Source organism: Canis lupus, chromosome 2 (assembly GCF_011100685.1).
Source record: "Canis lupus familiaris isolate Mischka breed German Shepherd chromosome 2, alternate assembly UU_Cfam_GSD_1.0, whole genome shotgun sequence".
Classification (NCBI taxonomy): Eukaryota; Metazoa; Chordata; class Mammalia; order Carnivora; family Canidae; genus Canis; species Canis lupus.
The window spans coordinates 48,063,901-48,080,328 of NC_049223.1; the positions used below are offsets into that span (position 1 = coordinate 48,063,901).

The window sequence follows — 16,428 nt, forward strand, 5'->3', positions numbered from 1 at the left end:
ATTGAGAAAGGAGGTAGTGTGAAATTGTGGGATTTGGAATTGCATTTTTGTTCTAACACTTGGAAAGTCACTTGTCTCTCTGAAAATGAATTTGCTATAATGAATAAGACAATTTATATTGTTCTGAAATGCTACAATTAAAAAGTATGCACAGGATATACAAAGTATAAATATATAAAGTATAAATTCTTCAGGCATTCAACAACACTAAATCCTTTTGTGTAATTTTGAAATGAAAAGCTGTTATTGGACACATTTGTTTATACTAATTTTCTACCTCAATTCAAAAAAGATGAGACTCTTCAAGACTGATCTTTTCTAAACTGATGAATCAAAATCTTAATTACTAACACATTATCAATTCTGTTAGACTAGAGCAATGGATAACTTTATGTATTTCTATGTTCATTCATTCATTTTGAGAGATGAGTAATTTTAAACAGTTGATTGACATACTTTGTATAGGTCTGATTTTATGAATGGATTTCTATTGGTAGATTGAGCTGTTACTGGAAGCCAAATTACCAATTAAAGCTACGTTGTCTCTCATGCTTTTGAAAAGCTGTGCTATGCTGTGTATCAGATTCTTGTGTTCACTCTAGAGTTTAGATAGAAGACAATCTGAGAAGACTGATGGAAAACATACTTTTCTTCTACCTCTTGTGTGCAGATGATAGACAAGACGATCTAGCCTTGCCAAGCTATTTCACTGTACCTTATAGTATACTCATTTCAGAATCGGAGTGGCAGAAAGCACCCTTAGTGATTACTCTACCCCTTAGCTAAATGGTCATTCTCTCTCCCTTTCCATCAAATACTAAACTGACCATCTGTGGAATGATAGACAATGAGGTTAGGAGGAACAAAATGGTTGTGGCCCTTGGCCTCGTGGAACTTACAGTCTAGGATGGTCTAGGGTTTTAGTTTTGTGGTAGTTGCTCTTATTTTTGCTGTTTTTTTCCTCAAGATTGGTTTGAAGTGATTTTTTTTAATTTTTTAAATTTATTATTATTATTTTTTGGTTTGAAGTGATTTTTAACAGTTTATATTATCTCATGTAGAAACTTGAAGAAAGGAGCAGTGAGGTGTCATGGGGAAAGTTGTTGAGAAATTGTATTTTGCCAGTCAACCATGAAAACAATCGTTATAAGATATATTGAATGATGACATATGCCTCTCTCTCCTTGTTAGATAAGGAGAATAAAACATGTCTTAGAATTTTTGGAAATTCCAGGACTTCAGCTGATGAGGCTCTACTTTCTATCTTCCTTTTGAATGTGTAGTTTACAAACGGGATAGATATACTTAGCTTTTCAAAAAATAACCTTTGGATTATGAATGCTTTGCTTTGTATGTAATCTGATTTGGTTTGTAGTAATTACTGGTTATGATCATTTAATTCAACTGGGGGAAATCCCTCTGTGGTACAGCTTTTAATGATTTTGCTTTTTGACTGTTCTGCATATGTATTTTTTGTTTCTTGCTGTGAATTCACAGGCTGGTTTTCTTCCCAAACATAAATTGAATAAGATACATACTTTTGAGCTCATTAGTATTCGTACTTGAGTTTTGGTAGCTGTTATTTAACAGAAGCTGGAAGATACAGACAAGGTGGTTTAGGAAGATGAACAATTGGTGCCATAATTGCAGGTTCACTGCCTTTATCTGTATACAGAACAGTTCTGTGAAAAAAGAGGTAAATTTTCTAATTCTGGGGTTGGTAATTTTTAAACTGGTTGTAATCAGTTCTAAAACTTTTTTTTTTTTTTAAACTGAACATCAGTTTGCTTTTCTGTCAGTACTTTGAAATCTCATTCTCTACTCCTCTTCCCCAAAGAAGTTACACCCTTTTAAAACTGTTTGGAAACGTTTCTATCCCTAACCTTAGAATTTGAATGGAAATAGTTCATTTTGGCTTTCATTTCCAATAAAGATTCACTGTACTCTTGAAACATAGCAGAACCTATATGCTTCTATATTCTTCTCTTAATATAAAGCCTGTGGTACTGATAAAACCAACATTCAGCAATATTTTTAAAATTCCTATTATGTGCTAGAGCACCCTGCTCTGAATTGGTGATACATCCCACTGCACCTTTAGGACATATTATTCAGTATGCCCTTGCATATTTAGGACTGTTTTTGTCTTCTGTCTCCTATCCTAACTACAGGAGGAAGGACAGTTTCTGAATGCTTATGAATATGGGACTATACTCAGTATTTTCCTCAATCTAGGGCAGCTGCCCCATCTACAAATCAGATAAATGCTTCTGACAAACTTCTCATAAGGTGGCAGTCATCTTATAGACACTCAGTACCTGTAGTAAATCAGTAACCATTGTATAGCCTTCAACTTTTAAATATTATACCCAAAAGACCCAAATTATGATCCGGTAAGATGACTTTGAAGTTGTAGGATCTTATAACCATTTTAGAATGAGATGAAGTTTGTGAATGAGAATGAGGTATTGGGTCTAGGCCTAAAGCAATTGTGACAGAGTACAACTTGGTCCAACAAAGGTATAAAAGGAGTAAAATAACGATTCCTATGGACTTTCTAATTTTTCTTGTGTACCTAATACACCCTTACCGCTTGAAGAGCATCCTACTTTTGGGGATTCTTTTCCTTGAGCTTCTGCTTTCACTCTCCCCCGCAGTTTTGGAGAGGAAAAGACACATCATGGTGGTGAAGAAAGCTAAATTTGGGTTCAGGGGTGTGTTTTGCCTACTGTTCATGTGACATTGCCTGCCTTTCTTCATTTTTTGATGTTTCCAGCCAGCAACTATGGGTTATCTTGAGGCTAAATTGGAGAATGTATATACAGTGCCCATTAAAATGTTGAATGCCTAAGAGTTTTAATAGTAAATGATTGAATATAACCTTTTCACTTGTTGCTATACTATTATCTGTGTATTAATATTGCTACTGTTAATGTTACAACTGTCAGTTATTTTGACCAAGTGTGTGAGGTACCGATTTAGGCTTTCCTGAGGCTGTCCCTCATTTATTCCAAGGCTGTCTCCCATTCAGACTGTCCAAATGTGACCCATGCCAGCACTTGAAGATAGATACTATCTCCATGCAGCTGTTTCATGCACAGACATTGTGCGTGCCTGCCAACTCTCACTCTGTTCATTATTCTTGTTCGTTCATTATTGCTGCTGCCTCCATTTCACCTTTCAGAAATTGGCAGGTATTTCCAATGGAAGAAGCTTCCATTGACTCCTCTGTACAGAGTGGTTGTGTAGGGTTGACCCTCAGTTTGTATTTGGCAGACATTTAAGATAATCATTGAATGTGCAGCTGGACAGCAGCTTGTGCTACTCTTGTTAACATTCATCAGCGGTGGAGCCCTTAAATCCCCAGATTTATTATAGATCAAGTAAAAAGGTTTGGAATAGAGGCCAGGTGGAAGGGAAACTGGAGGAAGCAGATAGAATGCTAGGTGGTAAAAGGGCCCCAGTGTTGTTGCCTTCCCTGAAATCTTTGCCTTCCTTGGACGTTTTTTTATCTTTCTCCCATTTTTTTTCATTTGTCAAAGTCCTTCCGGTTTCTCTGCCTTCTTGAAGTTTTTTGACTGCGTCATACATTCGTTATCATGTTTTGCTTACTCTGTTTCTGTGCTTTTTATGTATCTTACCTTCTGAACTTCCTTAGAGGTTGGACTCGGGTTGAGGGCATACAGTGAAAGGCTTACAGTTCAGGCTCTGAACCACACTGGGCAGATTGGAATCCCGGCTCCTGAATTCACTGCGTGACCTTGAGCAAGGTACTTACCATATCCCTATTCTCATCTTTAAAACCAACCTACATGTTGGGTTGTTCTGTGTATTAAGTGACGTAAAACATGGAAAGTGCTTAGAGCATTGCTTAAAGTGGTATATGCTCAGTAAGTAAATTCTGGCTGTAATGATGATAATGTGCAGATTTTTTTTTCCCTCTACTTAACACCAGATATAGAGTACTCGCTTATAGAATACCCTGCATAGGCAGGATATTATTATAATGAGGATGCCAGCTGAACATTTATTCTTTCATAGAACATCTTGAGTTCTTGGAGATCAGGGAGCAGATTTTATCTTTAGTATCCTTAGAGTCTAGCACAATGTTTGGCACCTGCAGGCTCTCAGTAATGTGTCTGAATTGGGTAATACTCAATGCGCTGTGCTCTTCTCAGTTTTGGATTCTTCTGAACACCCAGTTATTCATGTCAGAACCTTGGAAATTGTCTTTGACAGTGTGACCTCTCAATATCCACATTTAATCCATTACCAAAGCTGTTGACTACACCTCTAAATATATCTTAGATCCATCCCCTCCATTTCCACTATCTTCATATAAGCTGTCTTAGTCTTCTTCCTGGACTGTTAACTCCTAAATTGCTCTTTCCTCATTTTTTTCTGATCTCCTCCAAGCCATATTCCACAGAGAAGACAACAGCCATGTTTTAAAAACACAAATGATCTTATCCCTATTCTAGTGCAAGACCCTTCAGTGTCTCCATGGAACAACTGGTTGGTGTTTGCCTTTTTGTCTTCCCTCTCGAGCCCTATTCCACCCTAGTCTCTCTCATCTTCTCTATCAACCATGCTGGCTATTCTCTCTCTCTGGAGTTTGCTTTGTTGTTTTCATGCTTCAGAATCTTGACAAATTCTGTAAACTGACATGCTTTTTAGTATTTTTCCTTTATAAAACTGATCATGATTGTAAATCAAACTAGTTTTGTTTAGTAGCTTTTTAATGTTTTTTTCTTTTTTAGCCACAAATATTTGTATTTTAAAATATAATGACTCTTTTTAAACTTTGTTAAATTTACATAGAGTAAAATTGACTTTTGGAGGCGTTATACATTAATATAAATTTTAATACATGTATACTGCAAAACCATCACTGCAGTCAAAACACAGGTGAACGGCTTCATCACCAGAGGAAACTCCTTCGTGCTGCATGCCTTCAGAATCCCATTCTTTCCTTGACTTTCATTGGCTCCCACCGATCTGTTTTCTTTCACTGTAATCGTGTATGTTTGAAGATGTTGTATAAATGGAACCAGGCAGTGTATAACTTTATTTTTCTTTTTTTGAGATCGGTCTTGTCAAGCAGCATAATGCCTTATAAATTTGCCTAAGCTGTTGTTTGTGTCATTAGAATGTTAGTGTTTTTGTGTGTACTGAGTAGTGTTCCATCATGTGGATATGACACTTTTAGCCATTGAAGAACATTTGGGTGTTTAGTGCTTTTAAGCTTTCTCCCTCACCAGTCTCTAGTTTCATGAGCATGATAGCCTGGATGTTATTAGCATATACCCCTCACCATCATTACATGCAGATACATACATTACACATGCACACACAATATACTTGATGCTTTATTTTCTGAATTAATTGCATGTAAGGTGAATAGATCCTGGCCTTTTACTCCTGAAAGCATCAGTCTAGGATTAGATCTTGCATTTAGTTGTTATGTCTTTATAGTCTCTTACTCTGTAATATTTCCTGAGTCTTTGTTTCTTATGACTAACATTTTTGAAGAATAAGTCCTTTTCTTGCTTTCCCTCCCTCCTTTTTCTGCTCCCAGAATAGAACATTCCTCATTTGGGATGTGTCTCATGACTTCTAATGATTAGATTGGGGCTATTCATCCTTCGTTGGAATATCACCTAAGTGATTGATGCTGTCCTTCTTGAAATACTATATCCAGTGGCATGTAGTGTCCACCTGCTTCTCATTAATGATGTTAATTCTGGTGAAGGTGTTTGATTTCTCCACTGTGCAGTTGCTGTTCTTTTTCCTTGCAACTGATGAGTAATCTATATTAAGAAACTGCTTTTCACTAAAATTTCCTCCTACCTTGAGTAAAGTAATATTTTTTTTATTGTTACCAGAATAGTTTTAATTGTAAACATCGTTTCAGATTTTGATTCTCTTGATTTTAGGGTCTATAAGTTACTTTTAAGATCCATAAGATTAGTAAGCACTATTGTCAACTGTTCTTTCTATGTAAGCCCATCTTGATTGGTTTATATGTAGATGCTGTATATCTAAATAATATAGCTGTATATCTAAATAATAATCTTGAAAAGACAGTAATACAATAATTGCTTGATTTATGCATTCTCTTGTCACGGAATTTCTGAATAGAAAAGAAAATAGATTTGTATTGATACCTGAAATAGATTATTTGAAGGCAGTGTTAATGATGGTCCACAAGAAGAGAAAGAGAAAAATAATTCAGTGAGTCAGTTTCCTGGGAGAAGAAAAAGAGGAAGCTCTTTTAGGAAGCGGATTGTCATTAAAACTATTTCTAGTTCTAATGAAAATTAGTAGAACTCAGAAAAGGGATATGAGGAACCATTTTGATATGTTATTCTAGAATAAAATCAAAATATCACAGTTGAGATCGGGGAACATTATTATGCCTTGGAGATCATATGAAAACATTACCACACATGTTAGAGGATTGACAAGGTAATGAGATAGTTTTAAATTACCCCAAGAATATGAACTGGCTGTGAAATGGTAGTAGTTAATGCACAAGGACATACACCTTCCAGTCAGTGCAGCGGGAAGGTGGGAAACTCTACTATTAATCTAAATCTTGAGTGGCCAGTTGTGCCACTATTCAGCTATGTGCTCATAGCGAGTAAGATGAAGAGATCTCTGAATTCTGTCCCTGTATCACCCTGTTTTGAGGTCTTGATTTCTGTGTTCTTCTGTGGTAGTGATCACTGTCCTTAACAGCAGTAACCCCTATGAACCTTATGAACAGAAAGGCTAAATAAACTTTGTTTTTTCTTGATACTGGATGTAGATTTATTGTTTGTGGTGGTCAACCTTAGTTTACCTCAGCTTTTGCAATAGGAGAAAGACAGTTTATTTTATTCTGTCACTTTTATGTAGTGGAATTTGCTAAGAGTTTTATTTCCGAGATCTAAGAAGAATAAATATTTTTGTCTGCTTTGGATATTTCTGGAATTGGAGGACAAAGTTAATGTTATATCATCTTATCACTTTGTAGTTTTTCCCCTAAATTTTATTTTGATATCGATGAGTTCTTCCAGAGAAGGAAAAAGTTTTCCTTGACTTTCTCAGGGTCCCTAACTGAGTCTGAAAATCAAACTAAAATTAACAGGAGAAAAGCGTATACATGTAATGTAAGCTGTACATGACATGGGAGCCTTCAAAAGGAATTGAAGATCCAAAAGGGATTGTTAAATTTATGTGTGTGTATGGTTGTGTGTGTTTTTTTTTTTTTTAAGATTTTATTTATTTGAGAGAGAGTGAGAATGCATGTAAGAGCAAAAGCGGAGTTGTGGGGGTGGGGGTAGGAGTAACAAAGGGAAAACAGATTTCCTGTTGAGCAGGGAGCCCCACATGGGGCTCCATCTGAGAACCCTTAGTACTGTGACCTGAGCCATTGGCTTAACTGTTAACCTAGGCATCCCAAACCTGTGTGTTTTTATGCTAGGTTTGATGCAGAGTGAAAAGTCTGGAAAAATAGGATAGGGCACAGAGTATGAGGTAATTGTAGCACACTGTGTGTGTGTGTGGGTGTTGTTTGGATTCTTCTCAGAGTCTCTTTGTCTTCAAAGATAAGGATGCTCCTTTCCTTCCTTTAGAGTGGAGGGCACCTCTCACATGAAGTTATTTAATGACCTCTTTTAGCAGCAAAGAGCAGGTGGTATGGGGGTGTGGTTGGAGGTAGGGGAGGGATCAGAGAGATTCTTTAATGCTTCTTTTTCTCAGATTCCTTCAATTTAGAACATTCTGTATGCTACAGTGCTATATTTTGGGATGTGGTATCCTGAACTCTATCATAATTCTTGAAGTTGTATGACGCAATTGAAAAATCCTTCATTATGTTTTATGTTCTTGAAAACACTAAACATGGTTCGCCTGGGTGGCTCAGAGGTTGAGTGCTTGCCTTTGGTCCAGGGCGTGATCCTGGAGTCCTGGGATCGAGTTCCACATTGGGCTCCCTGCATGGAGCCTGCTTTTCCCTCTGCCTGTGTCTCTCTGCCTCTCTCTCTCTCTCTCTCTCTCTCTCTCTCTCTCTCTCTGTGTCTCTCATGAATAAATAATAAAGTCTTAAAAAAAAGAGAGAGAACACTAAACACAAGATGGACTTGAGAAACCTAGCTCTTCCATCTTTACCTCAATTCATGTCATTTCTCTGTCATTTGGGTTTTTTGGTGGTGATTTTTCTAATTTCTTCATTCAATAGCAACAACAATAGCTAGCCACAAAGGATATTTGTGAAAATTCTAAATCATTTTGATGAAGATCTGTTATTTAGTATGTACCTTTAATTTTTTATTGTTATAGAAAGTGCTGAGTATTTTACCAAATATTCAATATGGAAGTAATTCATATTATTATCTGAAGTAATTGATGTGAAAGATGCTTTAATAGCACAAGAGAGTTACAGTATACAATTATATATATATCATTACTGATCCTTGAAGTGTATTACCAGAGTATCAGTAATAATAATCAGCGTCAGAATTAGCCAATTCAATGGGCTTTTTGGAAAAGTAATGAATAAGCAATATATATATAAGTAACTTATAGTTCACTCTTTAAATCATTACCCTAAAATATCACAGTATACACATATAGATTTTTATTGTAAAAAATTCACAGTATTTCAGATGCATATATGTCGAAAAGTATTAAAGGGTCTTTTTCACTCTCCCTAACTTTTCTTGCCAAATGTAACCTTTGCCAGTAATTTGGTGTGTGACTTTATATCACTTTACAATGAAAGGTATATACCTTAATAAATTAAGGTGCTAGTTGGTGATATTCAGTATTTTTTATACCCAAAAGTCTCTTTGAGTTGTTAGAGCACTCTGGTTAGGGTAACAACATTTGTGTTCACCATTCGAAATTGCATGTTGTTTTTGCTAATTTTTTTTTTTTTTTTTAAAGACTAACAGAAAGTTGAAGTCTGTGAAGTGTATTCAAAGTAATGTAAATATTTTATGCTTTTAAAAAAATTAACCAAAATTCTATTACTGCATTTACCTTTTATTTCACCTTACTTTTTCTTTTCAATAGCTATCTGTTGCTTTTCTTTTCTTTTTTTTTTTATCTGTTGCTTTTCAATAGCTATCTGTTGTTGTTGCTACAGTTTGTTCATTCTGAATATTTAAATTTTCACATTTCCTTTTTAAAAAAATACTTATTTTTAAAAATTATCAGATGATTAGGTATATGTGTTAGGAAAACTCAAATTAACTGCTTTCTGAAAAAAATAAGTTCCTGAGATTTCCTTTCAACAATACTTTTGAAACACAGATAAAATTACTTCCTGTCTCTCAGTTTCCTGTATCCATGGTAACCTCTGTTTTACACACTGACTGTGGAGGAACCAGTGTGAAGAGTGGTGTTTCCTGAGCAAACTGTGACTTAAAAAAAAAGGAAAAAAAAAAAAAAAGGTGGAAGGGTGGAGGTCAGCAGTGCCACAGAAAGAAATGGAGTTTAGAAAAGTCGCTCTTCAGATTTAGGAAGAAAACCTTTGCTTGAATCAGCTGAGTGTCGATAGTATCAATTCCTGGTCTTGGTAAGATTATTTATTTACATACAAACTTTTAACTGAAACGAAAAATAATTTGCTTTTGTGAAAAGCTGTAGTTGAGAGTTTAATTGCTCTTTTGTAGTGAATTTGTGTTTTCATAAATTATAATGTTATTTGATATTGACTTTAATTTGGTGAAAGGACATATTATATATATCCAATAGACCATTATCCCAAATCATCATTTGTCACTGTGTTATTGTCAGTTGTAATATTCTATATTAGCTTTAGCAAACATATTATTTTGCAGTTCATTAAATATGAATTATCATTTTGTCATACAGTGGGTTAATGACCTGGTGGTGTTAATTCTAGAACACATTCCAAACTCATTATGATGCTATCACAATTAGCATAATTGTACAATTGATGATATTTATATGTATTGTTGGCTGATACTAATCAAAATGAAAGAAAATACAGAATTTTTAGTATTACAGTACTTTTGGGAACTTATTGATGATTTAAAGTTTTACCTTCTTTTTTTATAGCCAATTCTGATATGAACAGAAAAACCAAGAACAGGGCTATGTGTGGATTACATTTTTCTCTGCCTTGCCTACGATTTTTTCTACTTGTTACCTGTTATCTTATATTCTTATTCCATAAAGAGATTCTTGGATGTTCGTCTGTTTGCCAGCTCTGCACTGGGAGACATATTAACTGCCGTAACTTAGGCCTTTCAAGTATTCCTAAGAATTTTCCTGAAAGTACAGTTTTTCTGTATCTGACTGGAAACAATATATCTCATATAAATGAGAGAGAATTAACAGGACTTCATTCTCTTGTAGCCTTGTATTTGGATAATTCTAGCATTGTGTATGTATATCCAAAAGCCTTTGTTCAGTTGAGGCATCTATATTTTCTATATCTAAATAATAATTTTATAAAACGCTTGGATCCTGGAATATTTGAGGGACTTTCCAGTCTTCGTACTTTATATTTACAGTCTAATCAAGTAGCTTTTGTTCCAAGAGGAGTATTTAATGATTTAGTTTCAGTTCAGTACTTAAATCTACAAAGGAATCGCATCACTGTCCTGGGGAGTGGTACCTTTTTTGGTATGATTGCTCTTCGGATACTCGATTTATCGAACAATAAAATTCTGAGGATATCAGATTTAGGCTTTCAACATCTTGGAAACCTCGATTGTTTGTATCTAGGAGGTAATAATTTAACAAAAGTACCGTCAAATGCTTTTGAGGTACTTAAGAGCCTTAAAAGACTTTCTTTGTCTCATAACCATATTGGAGCAATACAGCCCTTTGCATTTAAAGGACTTGTCAACTTGGAGTATCTCCTCCTGAAAAATTCAGGAATTAAAAATGTTGCTAGGGATGGGTTTAGTGGAATTAATCATCTTAAACATTTGATCTTAAGTCATAATAATCTAGAAAACTTAAATTCTGACACATTTAGCTTGTTAAAGAATTTAATTTACCTTAAGTTAGATAGAAACAGAATAATCAGCATTGATAATGATACGTTTGAAAACATGGGAGCATCTTTGAAGATCCTTAATCTGTCATTTAATAATCTTACAGACTTACATCCAAGGGTCCTTAAGCCATTGTCTTCACTGACTCATCTTCAGGCAAATTCTAATCCTTGGGAATGTAACTGCAAACTCTTGGGCCTTCGCGACTGGCTAGCATCTTCAGCCATTACACTAAACATCTATTGTCAGAATCCCCCATCCATGCGCGGCAGAGCATTGCATTACATTAAATGGACTGACTTTACAAATTGTGTTACATCTTCGACAAATGTATCCAGATCTTGGGCTATAAAATCTCTTCATATTCATCACAAGACTACTGCGTTAATGATGGCCTGGCATAAAGTAACCACAAATGGGAAACATTTGGAAAATACTGAGAGCGTTACTTTCTGGGAACGAAGTCGTACTTCACCTGCCAGTAGATTTATTCAAGAGAATACCTTTGGTAATCCGTTAGAGGCTACTGCAGTGTTACCTGTGCAGATACAGCTTACCTCTTCTGTTAACTTGAACTTGGAAAAAAACAGTGCTCTACCGATTGATGATGCTGCGGTGTCAGGGAAAACATCTCTCATTTGTACACAAGAAGTTGAAAAGTTGAATGAGGCTTTTGACATTTTGCTAGCTTTTTTCATCTTAGCTTGTGTTTTAATCATTTTTTTGATCTACAAAGTTGTTCAGTTTAAACAAAAACTAAAGGCACCAGAAAACTCAGGGGAAAATAGACTCGAATACTACAGCTTTTATCAGTCAGCAAGGTATAATGTAACTGCCTCAGTTTGTAACGCTTCCCCAAATTCTTTAGAAAGCCCTGGTTTGGAGCAGATTCGACTTCACAAGCAAATTGTTCCTGAAAGTGAGGCGCAGGTGATTCTCTTTGAACATTCTGCTTTATAATTCAACTTAATATTAGTTACAGGAAAACTTCAGTGCCATGGACATGAATTAAACTGAAGCCACTTTATAGAATTATAAACTTTATTTGAAAATACAATGAATTCTATGAGCTTAGCATTAATAAATACATGTTTTTAATAATTTATGAATACTGTATTCATTTAGCATATATCTTTGATAGGTGCTATATTAAGTAATAATACTAGCTACCATCTCTGTGTACCAAGTACTACGCTAATAAATACTTCACGTATCACTTTTAATCCTTAAAAAACCGTATAACTATATTTTATAGGTAAGGAAATCTAGGGAAAGTGAGTTTAAGAGACTGTCTCAAATCCTTAATGCTTGTGACACTTTTTAGGACTGACTTGAGAACTTTTTTTTTTTTTTTTTTTTTTTTTATATATTCATTCATGAGAGACAGAGAAAGAGAGAGAGAGAGGCAGAGACACAGGCAGAGGGAGAAGCAGGCTCCATGCAGGGAGCCTGACGCGGGACTCGATCCCAGGTCTCCAGGATCACACCCTGGGCTGAAGGTGGTACTAAACCACTGAGCCACCTGGGCTGTCCAGAACCCATGCTTTTAATTTCATGCCATGCTACTGTCTAGGGGCTAATTGTGAACAACATAGGCATGGCTTCTGTTCTAGAAATCTAGAGGAGACACATGGATTCTGTACAGGGTGGTAAGTATTGCACTTGGAGGTGCTACTGGGCATAACATAAGTGGAAATGAGAAATGGCTTTATGAGAAAAGTGACATTGAGACTGGATCATGAAGGATAAGTGGAAATGAAGAGAGCTGAGTATAAGTAGAGGTAACATCATATCATAGGAGTTGAGGAAAGAGAAATAACACTACTTTTCATGAACTAAAATTCGGGATAGGCAGAGTAATGAGCAGTAGTGTGAGATTTGCAGTTGGAGAGAGATATATCAGATGATGAAAGATATTGTGATTTCAGCAGGGAGTCATGGAAGGATTTTAAGTAGCAGAATGACATAATCAGATTTACCATTTACAGAGTACCTTCTTTCTAGAAGGAGTGATGAGACTTGAGGCAGGGTTAATTGGGTAGGAATTTGAATCACCATTCCAGGAAAGAGGTACTGGAGGCCTGTGCCAAGGTAAGGGCAGAAAGAATGAATAGATTCTGGAGCTTGGTGGTTGGCTGAGGGGTGGCAGGTGAGGGATAAGTCAAAGATATTAATTTTTTGGCTTAGGCAGCGTTCTGTTGCATTTAATGAGCAAAGGAAGCAAAAGGATGGGGATATGGGTGGCGACAAAATAATGAGTTCAGTTTTGGATACACTGAATTTGAGATTCACATCTGATCTTCAAGTGGAAATGTCCCACAAGCAGAAGATTGGGGAGAGATCTATCTGGTAAAATAATTTGTAACCTTCCATTTGTCTAGTATACCGGAAGCATATGATTCTCTCTTAGGAGTAACATCAACCATTGGGGTCATGATTTGGGGAGACAGGTAATTGAGGAAGAATAAGATGAAAGAGCCCCCAGGAGATAGTAGTGTTGATTCAGAATCTTTAATGTAGATAGATGATAATTCAAGCCATGGAAACTATGTCCTGTTTGTCTCTATTAGGGTAAATTGATACTTCGTAGACTATTGGACATAGAGTAAGGGCCCATGCTTGATCTATTAACAGGGACCTGAGCCGCAAATATGTATTAAAAATCTTTTCTTGAGTATTATGTATTTCATGTTTGTGCTGTCCTTCCTCTTATCCCAGATTTCTTGTTTTTATTATTAAAAGTTAATACTTCCTATATGAAATTAGCCAGAAGAAGTCTGGGAGTATTTAAACCAAGTGATAATTACTGAGTCTGTAATTGTGAAGCTGAAGTAATTATAAGAATGTTTTGTGTTGTCCAGTATACCTTAATATGGTGCTTCTCAAACTCAGAATTACTTGGGTTGTTAAAATACAGATTGTTGCCCCCTGCCCCTCCCAGATTCCTTATTCAGTAGGTCTGGAGTGGCACCCGTTGAGTGTGTGTTTGTACAAGTTGGCTAATAGTGCTGGTCTGGGGACCAAACCTGGAGAGCCATTGCTGTAAGATACTTGAGGAAAAGCAGAAAGGAGCTGAGGAGTGGTTTTGAGATACACCCGAAGTTTCAGAGAAGCTAAAGCCACAGCTCCCTCCCTCCTCCAAGAGTTTTCCCTCGTTCTCCTTTTCCCTGCTAGCTTAAAGCTTTGGTTGTGATTTTAGCAGAAGATATGAATACATTTGAAATAAATCTGTTCTTACATAAATTACTTGTTTCATTAGAGAAGGGTATGTAGTGTTTGTTTTACCTTGAAAATTTTTTTAATACTTCATTTTTTGGTGGTTTTATCCACACAACTCCCACAACTCCAATTACGTTTTTTCTTTAATTACTAAAAGGACATATTATTTGAGGAAAAAAAAAAAGGATTCAAACAAAACAAATATTTAAAGTGAAAGATAAAAATAAAGTGAAAGATAAAAACCCTTCCATGTCTCCCTTCCTCACCACCTAAACCACATCCTCTTGATGTTAGAAGCAGCATAGGTGACTGTTTGAAGTTAAGAAATATCCATAAACAAACTATTTATCTTAACCTTACAGCAAAACTCCCTTGAATTCAAAGAAGATAATTTAGAAATTTTATCAAGATTTCTTTTGTTTTTATGTATATAGCTTCTAATTGATGATTCATATAGGCTCAACTAGAAAACTTTACTCTTATTAATATTTTATATATGGAGCTATAGTTGTACCTAATGGTTTAAGTACTCATTCTAGTTTGTCAGCAGCTTTCCCTTTTTAAAATTTTTTAAAAATTTTATTTATTTATTTGAGAGGGAAAGAGAGAGCATGAGTGGGGAGCCCGGGCAGAGGGAGAGGAGGAAAGGGAGAGGGAGAAACAGATTCCTCACTGAGCAGAGAGCCTGACCTAGGGCTCCATTCTAGGACCCTGTGATCATGACCTGAGCTGAAGACAGATGCTTAACCCACTGACACCCAGGTGCCCCTGCAGCATTTCCTTTTAAAGATGTAGGCTCACATGACACTGTTGTTTGTGACTTGCACACTTTAAAAATTAAGTAAAATTGATTTGAGGGACACCTGGGTGTCTTAGTGGTTGAGCATCTGCTTTTGGCTCAGGGTGCGATCCCAAAGTCCATGAGCATGCATCAGACTCCATGTGAGGAGCCTGCTTTTCCCTCTGTCTGTGACTCTGCCTCCCTCTGTGTGTCTCTCATAAATAAATAAAATCTTTAAAAAATTGATTTGAAATGATAGATGTGTAGAAATTTTTAGCAGTATGATTTGTGCATATGATCGTTTCACATTTTAGGCAGCCCCACCACCTCAAACACAAGTTAAAACCAAGTAATATTCTAAATTAATACAGGTGAAGAAACTTAAGATTTCTGTGTTTCTCTACCTTTTACTAAAAAATTTTGGATGAGAATGCTCAAGAATAAAATGTATTTCAGAAGGATAGTTTTATGTACAGATCCATTTTTTCCATTGACTTCTGTAAAAGTTGGTTATGGTTCCAGGGCATACCAAAAAAGCTCCCCTCTGCCCTCCCCATAGCGAATGAGAAGTATAGAACTCAACTATCATTTATTTATAACATTATACTTTTTGAAAACACTTAAAATTCCAGTGTGGAATTTCAGGAATATGTATCCCACTTCTGGAATAATTGGGAACTTACTCCCAGTTTCCTCCTAGCATTGGAGTAGAGATGTTTGATGTTAGATTGTCCTTGAGGACTTGATTGGTATGAAACAACTTCAATAGGAATAAGAGGAAATCAGGAAGGTCCCAGGTGATGGAGTAGGAGCCTGGGTAACGTCTCATGGGCTCCTGGAAGTGAGGGCCTGCCAGTGTTGATAGCCAGACGCAAAGTGTTGGGGCACAGTAAGGGTGACATTGAAGGAATTGTGTAGAATTTAGTGATAGTAGGGAAACAAGATCTTTGGATACCTCTTTGTTGTCCACCAACCTTTTACTCTTAGAGTTCTTGACTTTCTCCTACATAGAATGCCAGGGTTACACTCTTCCTCATACCTAGGTCTTGAGTCAGCAAGCATTTTTACTGAATTGTCTTGAGCCAGGAAGCATTTTTACTCAATTATCACAACAGTAACAATAAAATATGCCATGTTTGTTTTAAACGGTTGCAAAAATGGGAGAAAAAAGACTAAGCCTTTTCTAAGGGTCTGAAAAAAATTTTAGGCTTTCCTACCACATTGGTCCCATAGGTACTTACCCATGCCCCTGCTATAAGGATCCCACCCCATCAACTTGCCTTTGTTACCAAAGTCCTCTTTTGATCATGTAACACTGTTTTCCAGTGTATGTCATCTTCAGTTTAGTCTGGGCTGTGTCACGTACAGCACTTCTCCAGGCCTATAACTCCCATGCCACAAATACCTTTT

At 36.2% G+C, this 16,428-nt stretch overlaps 1 protein-coding gene across 3 annotated transcripts in view; it reads left to right on the forward strand.

Annotated features, from left to right (window-relative positions):
* IPO11 (importin 11) overlaps positions 1-16,428 on the forward strand; it is a 200,996-nt gene that overhangs the window by 136,187 nt on the left and 48,381 nt on the right. Inside the window, exon 28 of one of the 3 annotated variants that reach the window (XM_038530704.1) lies at positions 11,125-11,296. The exons of the other annotated variants lie outside the window; for them this stretch is intronic. Coding sequence (XP_038386632.1) covers positions 11,125-11,146 — 22 coding nt within the window. The 3' untranslated portion in view covers positions 11,147-11,296. Of the gene's footprint in view, positions 1-11,124; positions 11,297-16,428 lie in introns of those variants that run through there. 3 annotated transcript variants of the gene reach the window in all.